The 21,240-nt window shown below is 41.2% G+C and overlaps 1 protein-coding gene across 1 annotated transcript in view; it reads right to left on the bottom strand.

The window, feature by feature from the left end:
• Positions 1-3,849, bottom strand: part of TTC1 (tetratricopeptide repeat domain 1) — a 49,509-nt gene extending 45,660 nt beyond the window's left edge. The window contains exons 1-2 of the mRNA XM_004467221.4: positions 3,766-3,849; positions 2,290-2,652 (exon numbers count right to left, since the gene is read on the bottom strand). Of these exons, the coding sequence (XP_004467278.1) occupies positions 2,290-2,619 (330 nt within the window). The 5' untranslated portion in view covers positions 2,620-2,652; positions 3,766-3,849. The remainder of the gene's footprint in view (positions 1-2,289; positions 2,653-3,765) is intronic.
• Between the last annotated feature and the right edge of the window lie 17,391 nt (positions 3,850-21,240).

The following is a 21,240-nucleotide window of genomic DNA, read 5'->3' as shown; positions in this document are numbered from 1 at the left end:
ATTGATATACAAAATGTAAAACAATAGAGAACGTTTATATTTTAAAAGTGAATACTCCAGTATGTTTATATTCATATGAAATTCTACAACAGTTAAAACCAACCTATGGCAACAGGAATCAGAATAGTAAGTCTCAGGGTTTGTGGGAGAGAAGGAATGACCGGTAAGGGATAAAGGAGGAGGTTTGGCATGATGGAAATGCTCTGTATCTTGATAGGGGTGTGATTAAACAGGTATACAACCTTCTCCAAAACTCACTGAAGGGTATACATTAGACCTTACAATGCCTTGCTATATGTAAATTATATCTCAATTTAAAAGAGAGAAAAAAGTGAAAAAACTACTGTGCTATTTAGGATATTACATTAAATTTATAGGCAATAAAATACTTATCTTAAAAATATTTATGGAACTTAAAATGTGATTTCCTGGCCTAGGAGATGCAAAAACATTTTACTAAGTTGAAGGTGGGGAGGAGAGTTTGTGATACTGTGAGCCAAAATATTTAATCATCAAACCAGATGTCACTGCAGAAAGATTCACTATGATTTCAGTGCAAAACACATTACAATAAAAAAAGAATTGGTGAATTCTTAACATGGATATTTAATAAATGACCAGTGATATGAAGGTTGAACTAAAACTCACCCTAGAAAAAAGGAAAGGCATGGATCAAATTTTTCCCTATAGGCTTCAGAGGAAGCATGATCCTGCTGACTCCTTGATTTCAGACGTCTAGTCTCCAAAACTGAGGCAATAAATTTCTGTTGTTACAAGTCACCTGGTTTGTGATACTTTGCTATGGCAGCCCAAGGAAATTAAAACAGAAGTATGAGCTACAAACCTCAACCAAATTCTTTGCAGACAAGTTCAGATATTATGGTAACTCTACAGACTACCTTGTTTGTGAAATCAGAAGGAAGCCTACATGGAGGTCACCAGGACTTCTCCATCACCAAAGATAGAGGCTTACTCAGTTAAGGGTAAAAAAGCAGAACAGTCTCTATTTTATTAATTATCTGCTTTTTAGAACAACAGTTGCTTTTGTTACTAAATTTTGCATTATACTTTGGCTCTGGAATCAAAAAGATCTGGGTTTGAGAATCAGTTCTACAGTTTATTAGATGTATGATCTTGGACAAGATACTTTACCACTCTAAACTCTGTTTTCTTAAGGGGAATGATAATAGTATCTATCTCATAGCAGTGCTGTGAGGAGTATATGAAAATAAAGTAACATTTTAAGTTCAATGGCTGGCATATTACAGGCACCAATAAATGATAGCTACCGTCATACTTAATTCTGTTCCGTGAGAATGCTATGTAAATGATTCAAGAACCAGTGCCCCCCTGTGATCAAAACACTACAAAGATATTCAGACATTTTCCTAACAAGGGGTTAACATATATAGGTAGCATACCACAATCTAAAGAGTCTTATAAAAAATCTTCATTACAGAATTTCAGCAACCAAACACAGGCAGGGCCACAAAGAAATGTTAAAAGACATATACACATGTTAGAAAATAATTAAACAAACGGATTGACTGCAATGTTATAGACTCTTTAAGTACATGATGAACATAAGAACTTAAAAAGCTCACAGAGGGAAAAAAGCTCACAGAGGGAAGCGGATTTGGCCCAATGGATAGGACATCCGCCTACCACATGGGAGGTTCAAGGTTCAAACCCAGGGTTTCCTAACCCGTTTGATGAGCTGGCCCATGTGCATGTGCAGTGTTGATGTGAGCAAGGAGTGCCCTGCCATGCAGGGGTGTCCCCGGCGTAGGGGAGCCCCATGTGCAAGGAGTGCGCCCAGTAAGGAGAGCCACCCAGCATGAAAAAAGTGCAGCCTGCCCAGGAATGGCACCCGCTGCACACATGGAGAGCTGACGCAGCAAGATGATGCAACAAGACACAGATTCCGGGTGCTGCTGACAAGAATACAAGTGGACACAGAAGACACACAGCAAATGGACACAGAGAGCAGACAACTGGGTGGGGGGGCAGGGAAAGGGAGATAAATTAAAATAAATTTTAAAAAAATCTATTTTAAAAAATTCACAAAAAAGAAAAAGAAAAAAGGAAATGTCTCTGGCTAAGCAGACACAATGCTTCCCTGCCATTGCACTAATTTATCTCAGATCCACCACTAGTAAAGCAATGACACAAAGGTGCATGTTATTCTTTAGTATAGACGAAGGAGTTTATGATACATTATTGATCACATTTAATCACTTTAAAAAGCAGATTTAGCGGCAGCTCATGCACAATAAATAAGATATTTACCTGCTTCTCTTCATCTGGCATATCCTTTTCCAGTTCTATTAGGTATTCTTCATCTAGTTCAGAGGAATTTACATCATCAGGTTTGTCCCCAACCTTATCCACACCTGGCTCCTCCTTCTCAAACGAATCCCTGCAGTCATGAAAGCACTCCTCTTCTCCCTGGTCCTCTTGGGGATGAGCCTGAACATCCTGGAGTAGTTTGCTCTGAGAATGCTGATCTTTGGGATTACAAACTGGAGGGCTGGCACACTCTGATTCCTGAGGATCTGTAACCTTCAAACCATTGAACAGATCCTCTGGAACCCTATAGTTCTGTGACTTCTCCCCCATGCTGGACTCAGTGGGGGAGGTGAAGCTGAAGCTCTGGGAAAGAAAAGAAAATATCTATTATGTAATGATGCCTATAAATAAATTTCTATCACATCTAAACCAACCTCCTTTTGAGATTCTCTTGCCGACTCCTACTGCACTAAAAACCTAAAACACAGACGCAACCCCAGCTTTCTTTCACTGAAATTATGTATTTTTAAAAATTAGGTTATCATAAGCCAATAAACAATGCCAAACGTTCATAAGCCAATAAACAATGCCAAACGTTTTAACTGATGCTCCTTTCTTGATAAGATTTGGTAAAACTACTTACAGGTAACAAAAGAGACCAATCTTAATGTGACTTCTCCCTTCCATGGCTAGCGTTTGGACCGGATAGCAAAAAATAGGCAGAAGCTAAAAACACTGGCAAGAAAAATGAAATGGCCATAATATTAACTCAGAATGAATAAACAGGTCATGATAAAGAAATGAAGATTAGCCTTTTCAGCATCGCCAGGACAAATCCACGAGTAAGTTTCTCCTGAAGCTCAAAATGGAGTCCATGCCAAAACCGTGATCATCAACATAACCCAAAAAAGAGCTCACGCAGGTTAGAGTGGAAGAAGAGCCCTGGGTAGGTGGTCCTACTCAGGATCCCCGTGGGAGTCAGGAGGAGGCTCAGAAGAGTGATTCTCACCCGTAGCTGCACAACGTGGGAACACCGGGGACGCTTTATAAAACACTGCTGTCCAGCTTCTACCCTTACAGATTCCGACTGAACAGGTTTGGTGTCCGGCGAGACATTTTTTTTTTTTTTTTTTTAGCTTCCCAGGTGATTGTAACGGGCAGCCAATTGAGAAGCACTGCCCCAGAAGCTGAGTCAGACTCTCAGCAGTCCTGCCCTCCCAGGTCGCAAGAAAATCGCGCCAACGACCCTTGTGTTGCGACAAGACCTTGAATTAGACCAAGCTCTTCCCAAGAAAACCTATAACAGCAAGACCGAAGTACGGAGACTTCGCTTTCATAGCGATGCCTTTTGTTTCTCTCCGCTCCCAGGTCAGGTTAGAGCCACCAATGCTAGGGAGGTGCCACCCCACGCTCTCAGCGACCATCTCCCAGCTCTGTCCCTCACAGCTAAGCCAACTGAGACTGCAGGCTACTCACAGTTCCCCAGTCTCCAGCGTCTTCACCTCCCAAGCCTCTGAGACCTTCCACTTCCGCTCACTTAGGCGCACTTCCGCCGGCGCTGACCAATGGCGTCGCAGTAGGCAAAGCATCCTGGAAAATGTAGTGGCGCATTCAGAGAGAAAGCAAATCGCTGTCATGTGTGACGTTCTGGTACGGACTGAATTATGAGTGGCAGCTGCCATCTTGGGTTACGATAGTATTCCGTATTTTTATTAGAATAATAATTTTTAAAAATCCGTGCAACGTACAACACAGTGAACCCTAAGTTAAATCATGTACTAAAGTTAGTGGCACATTTATAAAAATGTTCTTTTATCAGTTGTAACAAATGTACCACATTAATTCAGGGTGTGAATAATTGGGTGGTATACAACCACCTTATATTTTATGCATGATTTTTCTGTAAACCTACAACTTCCCTAATTTAAAAAAATCCGATTTCTCTTAAGACAAAAGAAAAATAGAGAAAAACTGTCCCTATGGTGTTCTTTTTACTTTTTCACTCTGACCTATCAGGCTAGCAATGTATAAAGGAATCCTGAAGCATAAACAGTGTCCAAAAAATAGTTCTTTCCTCCGGTGATTCCTAAAGTGATTTTTTGAAAAAAAAATTTAATAATAATACTAAGATGCTATTTGTCTTTTCACATTCATTTTCTCATTAATGGACAGTGGAATTTTCCAGACGCTGTGTCGTGTGATAGAACATAGATTCTATGCAGAAGGGGATATGAGAATCCAGCTGCCTTTTATTAACGAGATTGGTAACAATGTGGAAGATGCCACTCTTCTCGCTGTATATAATTTTTTGGCTGGGAAAATATCATTTTTAGCCATAAAATGTTATTTATGTTAACACGTTATGGATTTATTATATTAAGAGAGTTTCGGTTCTAATTTCTAATATTTTAAATAGTAATAGGTATAATCCACACATACGAAAGCTTTTTAGGATCCTTAAATAATTTTTAAGAGTGTGAAGGGGTCCTGACACCAAAAGTGAACCATTGGCTTATGTATTCATTCAAGAAATGTTTACTGAATATTTGTTAGACTCAGGTACTGCTCTGGGAATTCAGAATTTAAATATTGTGCCACACTGAAGGTAGCCACACATGTAAGGTAATGTCAGCAGAGCATTAAATGGTTTTCTTTAGTTTACAGAATCTTTTGCAAGGATAGTTGGGAGGGTCTTTTTCAGGAAGGGTATCAAACTTGTTTTTGAGTTTATGTCTAAACAAAGTTATACATACAGTCACATTTTTGCATAAGTTGAAAGCTTTAATTAAAAAGCAAACATCAAAAATATATTGGAAAGTGAAAAGATGACCGACAGAAAGGAGAAAATAGTTGTGAATCATATATCTGATAAGAGTTTAATATCCAGAATATATAAGGAACCCCTAAAACTAAAGAACAAAAAGACAATCCAATTTTTAAAATATGGGCAAAGGACTTGAATAGACATTTCTCCAAAAAAGATATACAACTGGTCAATAAGTACATACTGGAATGGGTGTAGATTAGTGGTTGAGTGTGCACTTCACATGCACAAGGTCTGAGGTTCAACCCCTGGTACCTCCTAAAAAAAAAGATGCCCATTGTCAGGAGCCATTAGGGAAATGCAAGTCCAAACTATAATGAGATAACACTTTATATCCATTTGGATGGCTACTATAAAACAAACAATTAAAAAAAAACTGACCAACATACAAAAAAGCAAAACCAGCAAGCATTGGTGAGGATGTGGAGAAATAGGAACCTTCATGCATTGTTGGCGGGAATGTAAAATCATGCAGCCGCTATGGTGGTTCCTCAGAAAGTTAAACATAGAATTACCGTATGACCTGGCAATTCTACTTCCAGATATCTATTCCAAAGAATTGAAAACAGGGCTTCAAACAGATAGTTACATGCCAATGTCCATAGCAGCATTGTTCATAATATCCAAAAAGTGAAAGTAACACAAGTGTCCATCTGAATGAATAAACAAAATGTGGTATACCCATTCAATGGAATATTATTCAGCCATAAAAAGGAATGAAGTTCTTATACTTGCAGCAGCATGGATGAACCTTGAAGACATCATGTCAAGTGAACTAGGCCATACACAAAAGGACAAATGTATGATTTTGCTAATGTGAAATACCTAGAATAAGCAAATTCAGAGACAGAAAGCAGATTAGAGTTTACTAGGGGCCAGGGGGTAGAGAGATGGGGAATTATTGTTTAATGGGTATAAAATGTTAGGGTGATGAAAAAATTTTGGTAATGGATGGTGGTAATGGTAACAGAATATTGTGAATGTAATTAATATCACTGAATCGTACATATGAAAGTGGTTTAAATGGGTTATTTTCCATTGTATATATTTTGCCACAGTAAAAAAATTAAAAAATGATTAAAATGGCAAATTTTGTTATAAATATACGTTACCACAATTATAATAAATAAAATCAGAAGTTTTGAAAGCTTTTTTTTTTAACATTTTAGTTTTTTTAATACGCAAGGAACCTCAAAAATGGAAGTGATTAGGGCCTGCTTAATGGAAAGACTGTTACTTTTGGAGCAAAAGAAATGAGTAAATAAATAAAATAAACTTGAGTTACAATGCCAGCTTTCTTCCTTTACTGGCTGTCTACCTTTATAATTCTAGTAGCTAACATTTATTGACTGTGCTTACTGTGTGCTACGTGCTGTGAAAAATGCTTTAGGTGGATTATTTGATCATCTGAGTTCTAATTCTGGCTCTGCCACTGGACTAGCTTTGTGATTCTGGGGCAAGTTATTTAATGTTTCTTTTAAGCTTTAAGATATAAATTTACCTCATATGTAAAAATTAGGATGATAGTAATAGTACTTACCTCAAAAGTTTGTTGGAGGAATGAAATGATATATTCTAGAGCTAGGGCAGGAAGTGCAGGGTTTGGCACATAGTCTTTAATGAATGCTAGCAATAATAATATTTGACAGGCCTTGTGTCAATGTTGGGGATAGGAAACCTAAGAGATCTTGCCCCTGCTCTCTCCTGTCCTTCATAGCCTAGTGTGAGAGGCTGGAGAGGAAAAGATAATGGTGCTACCAAGATCAACAGAAGATGCAGTCCACTCATTTCTATTTACACCAAGGGAAACCAAATCTAATGGGCCCCGTTGGTAGATTTTCACTAAATAGTTTATTTGTGCTAGGCTATTGAAAGATGAGTAGGAGTTTGTTAAGAGGGAAAAATGACAGAAGAGACTGAAAGACATCATGGATCAGTAGCATACAAAGGGGTGTTTGGGGAATGACAAGTAGTTGGGTGCTGCTGAAGTACAGAGCACAGAAGACTGAAAGGCATTTTTTACTGAAGAGAGTTTGCTTTTCACTCAAGGCAGTTCCTGAAACCAGGGGATTTTTGTCTCTTAGTCCTTACAACCACCCTCTACAAGGAAATGATTTTCATCCAGAGAACAGTTTTATTGTTTTTTTTTTCAAGGCAGAGGACCATGACTGTCTTTAAAAATTTTTTTTTAAAATTTCTCTCCTCCCCACCCCCTTTGTCTCTTTTCTTGTTTGCATTTGCTGTGTGTTCTTCTGTGTCCACTTGCATTCTCGTTGAGCAGCATGGGAATCTGTGTCTCTTTTTGTTGCATCATCTTGCTGTGTCAGTTCTTTATGTGTGCAGTGCCACTCCTGGGTGGGCTGTGCTTTTTGTGCGAGGTGGCTCTCCTTGCGGGGTACACTTCTTGTTTGTGGGGCTCCCCTATGCAGGGGAAACCCTGAGCAGCAGGGCACTCCTTGCGTGCAGCAGCACCGTGCGGGGGCCAGTTCACCACACGGGCCAGGAGACCCTGAGTTTGAACCCTGGATCTCCTATATGGTAGGCAGATGTTCTATCAGTTGAGCCACATCCGCTTCCCCATGTCTGTCTTGTTTATAGTTGAAAGGGGCAAGTAAACATCATGTTATCACATGGGTGAATGATCCTTTTTTAAAACTCGATAGCCAAAACACAGGGTAACTTCTGAGAGTTAAGTAGTTAGATTTTGGGATTACTGGAATTACCTTTTAGAGTTGTAAGAATTAAGTGATAGCACAGTAACTAAAACACAGACAGTAAAATGCTCAAGATAAAAAAAATTAATACTAACAGCTCTTAGCATGGAGAGTGGTCAGTAAATATTTCTTGCAGGAAGCAACAGTATGTAGCTCAAGTGATTGGGCTTCCGCCTACCGTATGGGAGGCCCTGGGTTTTATCCCTGAGGTCTCCTGGTAAGCAAGCCATGCAGCAAGATGATGATGCAACAAAAAGAGAGATGAAGGGGAGAGTCAAAGTGAGACACAACTGAAACCGGGGACTGAGGTGGCACAGGTGCCAGGGAACCTCTTTCCACATCACATGTTCCCAGGATTGAATCCTAGAAGAGAAAACGAGAAGACAAAAAGAGAAATAGACACAGAAGATCACACAGCGATTGGACACTGACAGCAAAAACAGCAGGGTGGGGGTGGGGAGAGGAAGAGAAAAAAAGTGAAAGAAAATTTGTGCTATTGCTATTACTGTTATTAATGAAGATCTCATAAATATTACCACTATTATGATCAATCATTAACAGCAATATGATTTTATTAATTTTTTACATTGTTACTAATTATTAAGGCTATTATTGATAGTGGCGATATTAGTGAAGTCATCGACCCCCACCAGGCAAGTCACCCAGCCTCTAAGTTTGTTGAAAGAATGAATGCTGAGTATGAATGAATAACAAATGAATATTAGGTATCATGCTAGGCAGGTATAGCAATGAATCAGGAAAGTAGCAAAGGAAGCAGGCTTCTCCTTGTTTTCCTTTTGTGAGGAGCAGCTGGGTAGTTTCTTAATGGCACATGTCCACTCCTCAATCAGCAAAGAGTTGCCCACTTAGTTGGCCAGCTCTGTGCCAGGAGCAGGGTTGGAACTACAGAGAGGTGAGTGAGTTGCACTGTGGCTGGGATCATGGAGGAAATGAGAGAAGATGAACCTCAACCTCAGGCAGTCTTCTTAGTCCTTTGGATCACGTGACAACTGGACTCCTGTCCAGAGTGGTGGCTAAGAGCGTACATTCTAGAGTTGGACTTCCCTGATTAAATGCCGGCCTTGCCTGCTAGCAGCTGTGTGATCTTGGACAAATCACTGAATCTTGGTAACGCAGTAAGGATGTAACAATGATAAAGTCTCAGAGGCTTAAAAGAACAGTGAAACTAAAATACTTAGTGCAGATCCCGGCACATAGTAAATACTCAAAAAACTTTAACTTAAAATAAATTGCTTCATAGAGAATCTGCAGGTGGAGAGGGACATCACCTCTCCCTTCTCTGGTTGATTTATTATGCACACGCTGTGCTAAATCTTGAGAAAGCCATGTGGGTGTACACTCCCTGGAGCCAGAGATTTAAATCTATGCTAGACTGACTCAGTCCTTTCTGTGCCGAACATGAATCTATTGATATCACGGGGCTGACTGAGCCAGGTTTGGGGATAAAGCTTTGCACTCTGTCTTTCTCTAGTCCTGGGCTCCACAGCCCCTCTTCCTCCAGCATTAGGATTGCTGAGCTTGCTAAAGCAGGATCTGATATCCAGGAAGAGTAAGGGATGCCAAAAGAATTCATTGAGGATGAGATGTAGATAAAAACGTAATTAAGATGTGATTCCTGTATCTCTATAGCATTTCCAAAAATGCTTTTGCTTTCTATTTTTTCCCAATTCCAACCTTCCAAATGAAGTTTCTGAAAGGAGGTATAATAGTTAACATTTTGTGCACTTAAAAATCTAGAATTCTGTTCCTCCTTATATCGGTATGTCCAACAGAAACATAATATGAGACACATGTTATTATGAATTTTCTGGCAGTATTAAAAACAGTAAAGTAAGTCAAATTACTCTTAATAACATTTAAAAATTTTTATTTATCCTCGTTGTTTGACTTGCTTTGTCTGTTCATCTTCTTTTTTCTTTTTTAGGAGGCACTGGGAACCAAATCTGGGACCTCCAATGTGGGAGGGAGGCACCTAATCACATAAGCCACCTCCGTTCCTTGCTTTGTTGTGTCTCTCGTTATGTATTTTCTCTTGTGTCTCTTGTGTCATCTTGTTGTGTCAGCTCACCGCGCCTGCCCATTGCGCCGGCTTGCCATCCTGCCCATGCTCTTTAGGAGGCAGTGGGAGCCTCTGCTCCCTGCTTTGTTGTGTCTCTCATTATGTGTTTTCGTCTTGTGTCAGCTTATGGTGCCTACCTGTCATGCCAGCTCACTGTCTTCTTTAGGAGGCACCATGAATCAAACCACAGAACTTCCACGTGGTAGTTGGGAACCCAATTTTTTGAGTCACATCCACTTCCCATAACATTCTTATTTATCCCAATATATCCAAAATTTTAACCTTTAAACATGTAATCAATATAAAAATTATTAGTGATATATTTTACATTCTTTTTTTCAAACTAATTCTTTGAAACCATGTGTATTTTACTGTTACAGCACACCTCAATTCAGACTCTAATTTCCATAGAAAATACTTGAATCTATATTCAGATTTCAAAAAATTTACAGTTAAAAAAAGTAGATTCATATATCCAAGTTTTTGCAAGCATAAATCCCAGTAACCCAACAGAGTATAGGTTTTTAAATTTAACTGTATGAAAATTATTTTTTTAAAAATTTAGTTCCTTAGTCACTCTAGCCACATTTCCAGTGTTCAATAGCCACATGTGCTGGTGGCTACTGTATCAGCCGGGGTAGCTTTAGACTTTCCAGAACAACAACTGGCTAACACTCAAAGCAAGCTCGTGAGTGTCAGGGGCTGGTGTTCATTATTTTATGTTTATAATCATAGGTAATCCTTGCAGCAACCCTGGCCTACCTTCTTCTACCCTTTTTTCCCATAACCCCTCCACAGAGTAACCAGATAGAGCTTTCAAAACATGAATTCCATACAAGGCTTAACCATTTTCTTTGGCTTCCCGCTCGGATTAGAATAAAATATGGAATTCCTTACCATGGCCCTTGAGGCCCACATGATTTGGTCCCTACAGGCCTCTCTGACCTTATTGTTGTACCACTGTCCCTCTTCGACACTATGGCACTCTCTGTTCCTAAAACACAACCATCCTTTGCCCATCTCCAGACCGTTGCACTCAAGGTTCCCTCTGCTTGATCCCATGAATGGCTCCTTGCATGGTTTGCTCATGCTTTTTCAGGTCTTAACCTCAATATCACTTAAGTACCTCCCTCCGTTGTCACTCTGTATAGCTCCCTTATATCATACACCACCATCTGTAACAACCTTGAGTATTCATTTAGTTGATCATTATAACTCCCTCTACAAGGGATCCAGAATGCTAGGAATCTTGTTACCTTATCTGCTGTGAAATCCCTAGTGCACAGCACAGTGCATAGTGCACAGTAGGCACTCAAATATTTCTTGTGTAGATAGTGAAATAGGTAAGTACTATCATTACAAATGATAAGACTGAGGCTCAGAAACATTAAAAGTTTTTTTCTCAAAGCCACACAGCTAGAAGAACAGAGCATTGAGCTAAGCTCTGTCTAACCACAAAATGCATGTTCTACTAAAGGACAAAAGGGGATGGACCGATACAGTACTCCTAACTGCAGAAAGAGAAGTGGCTTTGAAGGTGATTTATATCTATAAAAATATATATGGATATGTATTTGGCAAGAAAACGCAGCATGTTTTTCAATGTCAGGCAAATGGCTCAGAGCCTAGTTAAGATAGGCCTTACATGCTGGTGATGGATGGATGAAGACACCATATAAAATGGAGATGGACAGTCTTGGAGGGAGTCAGACAGAAAGCTGCCAAGGCAGCATCCTGCTCCCACTTGCCAGACCGCTCGGTTCCCCTTTGCCCTCAAACTTGGTCCTTTGGACCAAGAAAGGGGATTCAGTGCCTCCACCACAATTAGAATGACTGGCCCAGAACATTCTTCTCCCCAACCCCTCCCCCCACGCGGCTGATCAACAAGACCGAACAATTCGTCCTGAGATATGGGACGTTCTTTCAACCCTCACTTTGTTATATTAAATGCCAGTGCCTGTTTTAAAGCATAAAACCATCGTGTTCATGATGTACAAACCCTTGAGATTTCAGGCAGGAGGCCAATTTTCCAGCAAGTGGCAAGGACAAGAGTCAGAAGGAAGAAGAAGGGGGCGTTTGTGGACTGCTGACGGGGAGTCAAGCACTGGGCTGGGCACTTCCGGTTGCCATTTGCCTCAGTGAATCCTTCCGGCCTCCCTTTTGAAGGAGAGAGAAATCTTTTCCCTTCAGGAAGGGGACTGGTTTCTTTGTCATCTCAGTTCAGGTCAAAGCAGAGGTAGTGGATATTTGGAAGCTAAGTCATCTACGAATTCCTCAGCAACAAGCTCAATTTGGGATTCAGATCTCAGTTTAGGGCTCCCCTTGGCTGGGGCTTACATTTTGAAGAGGATGCCTCCACTCACCCTCACCACTCCAGCTGTTCTTTTTTTTTTTTTTTTTTTTTTTTTTAAAAGATTTATTTATTTATTTAATTTCCCCCCCTCCCCTGGTTGTCTGTTCTTGGTGTCTATTTGCTGCGTCTTGTTTCTTTGTCCACTTCTGTTGTCGTCAGTGGCACAGGAAGTGTGGGCGGCGCCATTCCTGGGCAGGCTGCACTTTCTTTTCACGCTGGGCGGCTTTCCTCAAGGGTGCACTCCTTGCGCGTGGGGCTCCCCCACGCGGGGGACACCCTTGCGTGGCACGGCACTCCTTGCGCGCATCAGCGCTGCGCATGGCCAGCTCCACATGGGTCAAGGAGGCCCGGGGTTTGAACCGCCGACCTCCCATATGGTAGACGGACGTTCTAACCACTGGGCCAAAGTCCGTTTCCCTCCAGCTGTTCTTTTTCATAGCACTTCCATAATCATGGCCTTTGCTATTATTTTTAATTATTTATTTGTGAGTTTGTTTGTTTTTTCCCCCTTCCCTGTCTCTTCTCCCAGGGAGAAAGTACAGCAGAGTTCTAGAGCAGGCATTGGCAAATGTTTTTTAAAGGACCAGAGAGTAAATAAAGGCCATATGGCTCCTGTCACAACTACTCCTCAACTCTGCTGTCATAGAGTAAAAGTAGCCATAGACAATGGGTAAATGAATAAGAATGGCTGTACTTTAATAAAACTTTATTTACAGAAACAGGCATCAGGCTGGATTTGTCCCTTGGACCATAGTTTGCTGACCCCAGTTTTAGAGCATGGATTATAGCATCACATTGGCCAGGGAATCCCAGCTCAGTCCCCAGTGATTCCTAAGCCCTTGGACATGCTCCTCAAACTTCAATAAGTCTCAGTTTCCCCATCTGTAATATGATGGACAAAGTGTTTTTCTCATAGGGTTATTTGGAAGAGGAAATGAATTAACAAATGTAAAATACTGAAAATATCTTGGAAAAAGTAGGCAGTCAAGAAATATTTATCAGCAAAGGCCTGAATAAATGAGTAAATGAGTGAATAGATGAATTCTTTTTATCCCTCAAATAAGAAAGTCAGAATTTGCTTTCTGTCCATTTCTTTAAAAATACAAAAGTAGGCTCTTTTTTTTTAAAGCATAGAAATTTCCCTCACCTAACTTTTTTTAAAGGATTTACTTTATTTATTTCTTCCCCACCCCTGTTTACTGTTTGTGTTCACTGTCTGTTCTTTGTGTCTGTTTGTTGTGCATGCATCTTCCTTTTAGGAGGTGCTCAATTGCTTGAGCCGTCTCTACTCCTGCTTGTTGTGTCTCTCATTATGTTTCCTCCTTGTGTCTCTTCATCGAGTCATTTTTTCATGTCAGCTTGCTGCACCAGCTCACTGTCTTGCTCATCTTCTTTAGGAGGCACCAGGATCTGAACCCAGGATCTCCAGTGTGGTAGATGGGTGACCAGCTATTTGAGCCACATCTTCTTCTCATAAGCCTAACTTTTAGTTGGGCTTTCTATATGGCTCAGACTACAGCATCAGACTGAAATTCTCTGGAAGATGGAAAAAAGGCAACTTCCATTGTGCAAACCAAATATCCTCCCTAACATAAACATCCCAGAGTATTTTCATAAATCTTTGAGAAAAGAGATCAAAATGCCAGCTTGTTTAAGAATCATCTTGATTCATTCAGCAGACTAACTCTGTATCTTTGAATTTAAGACTGTGAAAGCATTCAGCAGCACTCCAAACATAATTCGAGGTCCTTTCTTAAATACAAGTAAACAAATAAGGTAATTGGAGATCTTTGTTATTTAAAACAATAATGATGGCCATTTCAGTAGTCTTCTTGAATGAATAAATTCTTAATAAGTATTCACAGATATTTCGAAGGCACAGATTATGAAGGAGACAGACAAGCTTTCCCGACTTCCCTGTGCTTTGTCTAATTATTCCTGTGTTTACAGATTGCATAGGAAATGACTGTGTTTGACCTACAGTTGTTTTTTTTCTTTAACCTATTGCACTTTGGCTCAAGTTTTTTTTAAGAGGCTAAGTTAATTGGAATAATATGATCCATTGGTTCATTTTTATCTCTCTGTGTTCTTAAGTAGTTCCATCCAAGTGCATTTTAAGATGTTTTTTCCTTTTTATTATTGAATTTTACACAAGTTTGGTCCCAATCTGGCACTAGAAAAGCTATGACTATAGCAGCAGGACACCTTTCTGGAAGTGAAGGAAAAACATCAGCATCTCTGGGAAATAGGTCTAAAGTTAAACAATGACTTAGCATTCACCTAGCATTTTAGGAGCTGACTCTGTGAAATTTAATATGCGTAAGCGCTGCATCTGTGTGAGCTTTCCTTGATTCTCCTAACAGCTCTGAGGTAGACAAGGTAAGTATTATACCCATTTTACAGAAAAGAAAACTGAATAAATCAAAGATTAAATGGACTTGTTCAGGATGACCACAATAGCTAGTGGCCAAAGACTCATTTGTTGCCAGAGGGACACAGGGCTCTCCTAGTCTAGGGGTTCTTCATCCCATTTGAGCCGTGGGCCTCTTTGGCAGCCTGGTGAAGTTTATGTACCCTGTTTTAGTCTGCTGGGCTGCCAAAAGCAATATACAGAAATGGATTGGCTTTTACAATGGGAATTTCTTAGCTTACAAACTTAGAGGTGAAATATGAAATATCTGAGTCAAGGCATCATCAGGTGATGCATTCTTCCTGAAGACTGGGCACGGGTGATCCTGGACTCCTCTGTCACATGGCAAGGCATATGGCAGCATCTGCTGGACTCTCTCTTTTCTTCTGGGTTTCATTTCTTTCAATTTCTGGCTTCCATTCTCTCTGCTTCTGTGGCTTTCTTTCTTGTCTCTCTGAATTATAATCTTTTATAAAGGACTCCAGTAAGAGGATTAAGACCGACCCTAGGCCATGTCTTACAGAGGTATCCTAATCAAAAGATCCCACCTGCAGCAGGTCCACAGCCACAGGAGTGGATCGACTTTAAGAACATAATTTTCTGGGGTTTGTTCAGCTTCAAACCATCGCCATACTTGCTCCTTGACCCTTTCAATGCCCATGGGCTTGCACATGCTCTGCCTGACCCATAGGAACTCGTCTTTGATGGCAGAAAGTTCCGCAAAGCAGCCACTGGAATAGGCAATGCATTGGGGTCTCAAGATCCTTCACAGTACCCCTCACCCCGCCCGCCAACCTCTGCATCCACTTCTCATCCCATGTTCTTCCTGAGAAGTCAGCACTGCTGCAGAAGCAGCATCTCAGAGGCCTGTGCTGGAAATTTGAGGAATAAGTGAGAAGCAGTGTAAGTCTCTTGAATTTATATAAGCCTCTTAATTGCCTCTATGTCTGTGGTTTTCAGCCACTAATTATTAGGTGTTTTGTCTCTGTCAGCATTTTCATAAGCCATCCCTTTCTGCAGGGCATGATAAGCATTTAATCAAGGCCGAATTTAAGGCATTTGTACCAAAGCTGTAGGAGGTGGGGAGAAATTGATAGGATCTTGTATCTGTGTGTGTGGGGGTTTGTTGTTGGTTTTTTTTCCCCTAAAGATTTATTATTTTTATTTATTTCTCTCCTCATCCTCCCTATTGTCTGCTCTCTGTGTTCATTCACTGTGGGTTCATCCTTGTCCGCTTGCATTCTTTTCATGCGGCACCAGGAAACTGTCACTTTTTTTGTTGCATCATCTTGCTACATCAGCTCTCTCTGTGTGCAGTGCCACACCTTGGCAGGCTGTGGTTTTTTCGCACAGGGCAGCTCTCTTTGCAGGGTGCACTCCTTGTGCGTGGGGCACCCCTACGCGGGGGACACCCCACGTGGCATGGCACTCCTTGTGTGCAGCAACACTGTGTGTCAGCCAGCTCACCACATGGGTCAGGTGGCCATATGGTAGGTGGACACTCTATCGTTTGAGTCACAACTGCTTCCCCATGTGTGTGGTTTTTGAAGCTGCAAACCCAAGTGGTAGAAAGAGCAATGAGTTGTGAGTCACAAACAGTAATAATAATAATAAATAATAACAGTTGCCATTAACTATGCACTTACTACTTATCGTCCTGGACATTGTATTAAACCTTCTGCGTCCTCCATTCTCACCATAAAAATCTTAATGGTGTTGTTACAGATAGAAACCGGAGGCTCAGAGAGGTTAAGTCACCCAGCCAGGAAGGGGTGTTGTATCAGCTAGGGGGAGAGTTCAGCTCCACAGACCAGAGCACAAAGAACATAACTTGGGAAAGCGGATGTGGCTCAACCAACTGGGCTCCCGTCTACCATACGGGAGGTCCTGGGTTCACTTCGCAGGGCCTCCTTGTGAAAGCAAGCTGGCCCGCACTCATGGAGAGCTGACGGTCTGCGCCCGCAGAGAGCTGGTGCAGCAAGATGACGCAACAAAGGGAGACAAGCAGACACAGAAGAACCCATAGCAAATGGACAGAGAGAGCAAGCAAGGGCAGGGGGGAGGGGAGTAAATAAATAAAATAAATCCTAAAAAGAGAAAAAAAAGACTATAACTTGAACAAGTCCGATTTTTCCCCTTCCACATAAAAAGTCTGGCAGTAGGTCATCCAGAGGTGGTGTGAAGCTTCACACTGTCATGAGAGACACTTGTCCGTTCCAGAGGTTGCCTGTGCGAGCCTCAAGGCATGGGCACAAGGCCCCTCTTCCAGGTGGGAAGAGGAAAGGAACAAGGATTAAAGGCACAAGCCTGGTGGTGATGGTGGCACAGCTTTGTAAGTGTAATTGACAACACTGAGTTACACATGTGCACGTGATTAAGGGGTGAAATTACAGGTTGCTAAAAAAAAAAAGCACGATCCCCCTTTTAAGGAATTTTCCTAAAAGTCCCATCTATCTGCTTCTACTGTGTGCATGGCCAGGGTTTCCTGCAAGATGGCTATTGGCGACTGATACTGTGCTCGGCATGTATATCTATAACTGCGTTTATTTTTCGTTAACAGCCCTGTAAGGAAGGTACAGTATTAGCAATCCCAGGCTCTAGTTTAATCCCTGCTGTTATAAAATAAGTCATCTTAGAATAAGTCATTTTTCCTCTCTGGCCCTCAGTTTCCATACCTGTTTCATAAAGGATTGAACTAGATAAGGGGTTCTTCACTTAGGGTCTATAGACCCCCAAAGGATCCATGAATGAAATTCAGTGAGTGGTGGGGATCGTGAATTTGGGTGGGAGGAAAATTGCATCCTTCTTTTTCACTTATTTCACTAATTGATATTTATTTTCACTAATCAAAATTTAGCATTGGGAGCGGATGTGGCTCAAGCAGTTGAGCTTTGCCTCCCACAGAGGAGGTCCAGGTTCAGTTCCTGGTACCTTCTAAAGAAAACAAAAACAAACAACAAACAGACAAAACAATGTGCAGACAACAAGCAAAAAAAAAAAAAAAATCAGCATTTCCTTTTATTAGTGACTGTGGACAACCAAACACAGAAATATTAGTAGAACCTATGGTTTTTCCACCAAAAAAAATTGCAAATATTTTATTGCATATTACAGTTATTTCAGGTATCTTGATATATCATTTGTGCTGACCACCATGGTAGGTATTAGACCTACCTCTAGATCTTATTATTTAATGTGTTAAAAAAGAAGCATATATATCACTATATTGCAAACTTGATTTTTAATATTTTAGAAACTGTATTTCAATATAATTTGTTCCCTGCATAATCTTGTGAGTTTTTGCTTTTTCACTGCAATAAAATTTGCCATGTTAATCACTTTTAAGTGTTCATTCAGTAACATTAATTACATTTGCAATACCATCAGCACTATCTATTTCCAAAACTTTTTCATCACCCCAAACAGAAATTCTATATCAATTAAGCAATAACTTCCCACTACCCCTCTCTCCCAGCCCCTGGTAATCTCTAATCTACTTTCTGCCTTTATAAATTTGCATTTTCTAGACATTTCGTGTAAGTGGAATCATGCATTTGTCCTTTTGTGTTTGACTTATTTCACTTAGCATCTTGTTCTCAAGGTTCACCTATGTCGCCGCATGAATCAGAACTTCATTCCTTTTTATGGCTGAATAATATTCCATTATATGGATATACCACATTTTGGTTATTTTTCTGTTCATGAACAAAGTCTTGTGTATTTTTTTTCTCAGAAAACGTTTCTCTGAGAAGGGATAAGGTCAAGGTTGGTGTGATTTCACCATCTTGCCCCTTTCCTTCCTTTAGCATCACATCACTTAGCACTGATGGATTGGAGACCATAGCTAGGATGCTAATGCCTGCCCAAGTAGGCTTCCTTAAAGCTGGGAAGGGAGGCACGTGGCCTCTACCCCCAGGACTGATTGGGCCCTGTGAAGGTGCTGTGCTGGCTCAAATTTGGCATCCCTTCCTCTTATCATTTCCAGCTTAATTAAAACAAAAATTTAAAAAATCCAAGCAGAATAGGGCTAATTGGGGACCCCAGTTCTACTCTCCAGAAGTGCTATTAAAACAGTTTCCTGTGTATTCTTTCGGAAGCACATTATATGTGCACATGAGCAGGATGATTTATGGAAATATCACATTGTACTTCTATATTTTTTCCTTCCTCCTCTTATCAGCCGGACACTGGCTTTTGTACTTCCTTGGCTCCGGGACTGCTGAAGTGCCTCTTCGCCTAAGAGGTTTTAGTCACTTCCATTCTCACGGGGAGGACATGAAAATGTTTGCCCACATTCTCACCACAAGTATATTGTCAAACTTTACCCGTGAAATTTTGTTGAGTGAGAATGAGGATGAACTGATTTTCTATAAATAGAAATTCATAGAAACAGACGAAATAACAAATAGTGCTTATTTCCACAGGCTAGAGCAGAATTAATGTCCTAAATAAAACTATAGGAGGGCATCTCTTATTGTCCCATGGTACTTGTTCTGTCTTTAGTTATATTCTGAACCAGAGCACTTCTGGGGAGGCAGAGTAAAGGGTGCATATAAATAGCCCCCTACTGTGCATTATTTCATTTCAGACTTTTAGCTAATGTTGGGGCACCCACTCACTTCATGGGGCTAGCCAGTAATTTTCAGCATACTCTAGTTCTAGCCTACTTGCATGGTTGAAACGAATTAACCTCTTATTAGCTACTGCCAGGCATGTAAGAAGAACAGAAAGGTGTTATTTTCTTTTGTGGGTGTGGTGGATGGAATTGTGTACCCCAGTTTGGATGCCTTCTTGATCTTGGTCTGATTCTGGTGTAAATAAGATCGCTTCGAGATGTTACTTCAGCGAAGGTGTAGTAATACAAAATCAGGGCGGGCTTTAATCTGGCTTCCTGGAATCCTTACAGGCAGAGTGAAAGTCCGAGAAAGAAGCCAGGAGCGGCCAGCGCGTGCATTCCCTTATGATAGAAAAGCCAAGGGCCGAGGACCACTGGCTGCCTGTCTTGGGGAAGAAAGTGCTGCCTTGTTGATACCTAGATTTTGGTCTTCTCCTGGCCTCAAAACTCTGAGCTGATAAATTTCCTTTGTTTAAACAAACCCATTGTATGGTATTTGTTTTAGTAGCTGGGAAAATGAAAACAGTGGCCAAACAGGAGAAGCAAGAAATGGCATCAGTTTTCTGGCTCCTGCCCGGCTTTCCCTGACTTCAGGGCTGAAAGTCTTCTGTGGTTTGGTGCTCGTTTTCCAGATGGAGGTTTCTTCCCCAAGGAGAATGGCTCTTCCCGAATCCAAGTCCAGAAGTCGGGTCTCCCACCTGCCGTGTCGGGGAGAGCTGGAGGAGAGGGCAGGACATGGGGCAATGCATGGATGGCTGCAGTGCCCCCCTGAGCAGAGCCAGGTGATGGGGATCCTGCCGTCTGACGACCCTCCTCCCCCCTGAATGCCCAGTCCTGTCTCTCAGACTAGAACAGCTTTTTACTGTGTCCGTCTCTCCCGGGTTTATAAACACAATCATTCTACCTAAGGAGTTGAGTTTAATAAATGGGGATTTTCTTTGGGCTGGGTTCTGCTGGAAAGTTGTACAAAGTTATAGTTTTGATTCATGACACATTTAAAAAACATTTCATTGTGGTAACATATATACCACATAGTAGTTCCCACTTTAACCACGTTTAAGGATCCAATTCAGTGGCGTTGATATTCACAATGTTGTACTTCCACTGTCACCATCTATTACCAAACTTTTCCATCACCCCAAACAGAAACCCCTGGTAATCTGTAATCTACTTTCTGTCAAGACACATTGTGAGTGAAACCTAATCACTCTTTGAGTATCTGGTTTTTTTCCCTTGGCTTTTTAAGGGTAGAAGAAGCATTAGGGGAAGTGGATTTGGCTCAACTGATAGAGCATCTACCTACCACATGGGAAGTCAGGGTTCAAACCCAGGGCCTCCTGACCTGTGTGGTGAGCTGGCTCATGCCTAGTGCTGATACATACAAGAAGTGCTGTGCCACGCATGGGTGTCCCCTGTGTAGGGGTGTCCCACGTGCAAGGAGTGCACCCAGTAAGGAGAGCTGTCCCATGCGAAAAAAGCACAGCCTGCCCAGGAGTGGTGCCACACACATGGAGAGCTGATGCAGCAAGATGACGCAACAAAAAGAGACACAGATTCCCGGTGCCTCTGACAAGAATACAAGTGGACACAGGAGAACACACAGTGAATGGACACAGAGAGCAGACAACGGGGTGGGGGAGGGGAGGGGAGAGGAGAGAAATAAAATAAAAAATAAATAAATCTTAAGAAAAAGAAGCATTAGTATGTGTGTTTCCAAGCACGGATAATACTAGAGTTTTACAATATGTGCCCTACACCATGATTAACAACTTTATGTGGACAGTGGCCGAATATGCGTATTGCACAGACCATGGTCTATGGTGCAGACAGTGGATTTTTTTCTTTTTAATCTTCCCACCAAGGGCTGTCTCCACAGCATGGCTAGGACCAATGAACGTTTCACTAATTTATCCCAGTGATGTTTTAGTGTTTCTTGTGGATCCTCCCTCTGCCCA

The sequence above is a fragment of the Dasypus novemcinctus genome, chromosome 2, assembly GCF_030445035.2.
Source record: "Dasypus novemcinctus isolate mDasNov1 chromosome 2, mDasNov1.1.hap2, whole genome shotgun sequence".
NCBI lineage: Eukaryota > Metazoa > Chordata > Mammalia > Cingulata > Dasypodidae > Dasypus > Dasypus novemcinctus.
The sequence above is the reverse complement of the archived record's forward strand: the minus strand, read 5'-3'. Positions and strand labels throughout refer to the sequence as shown.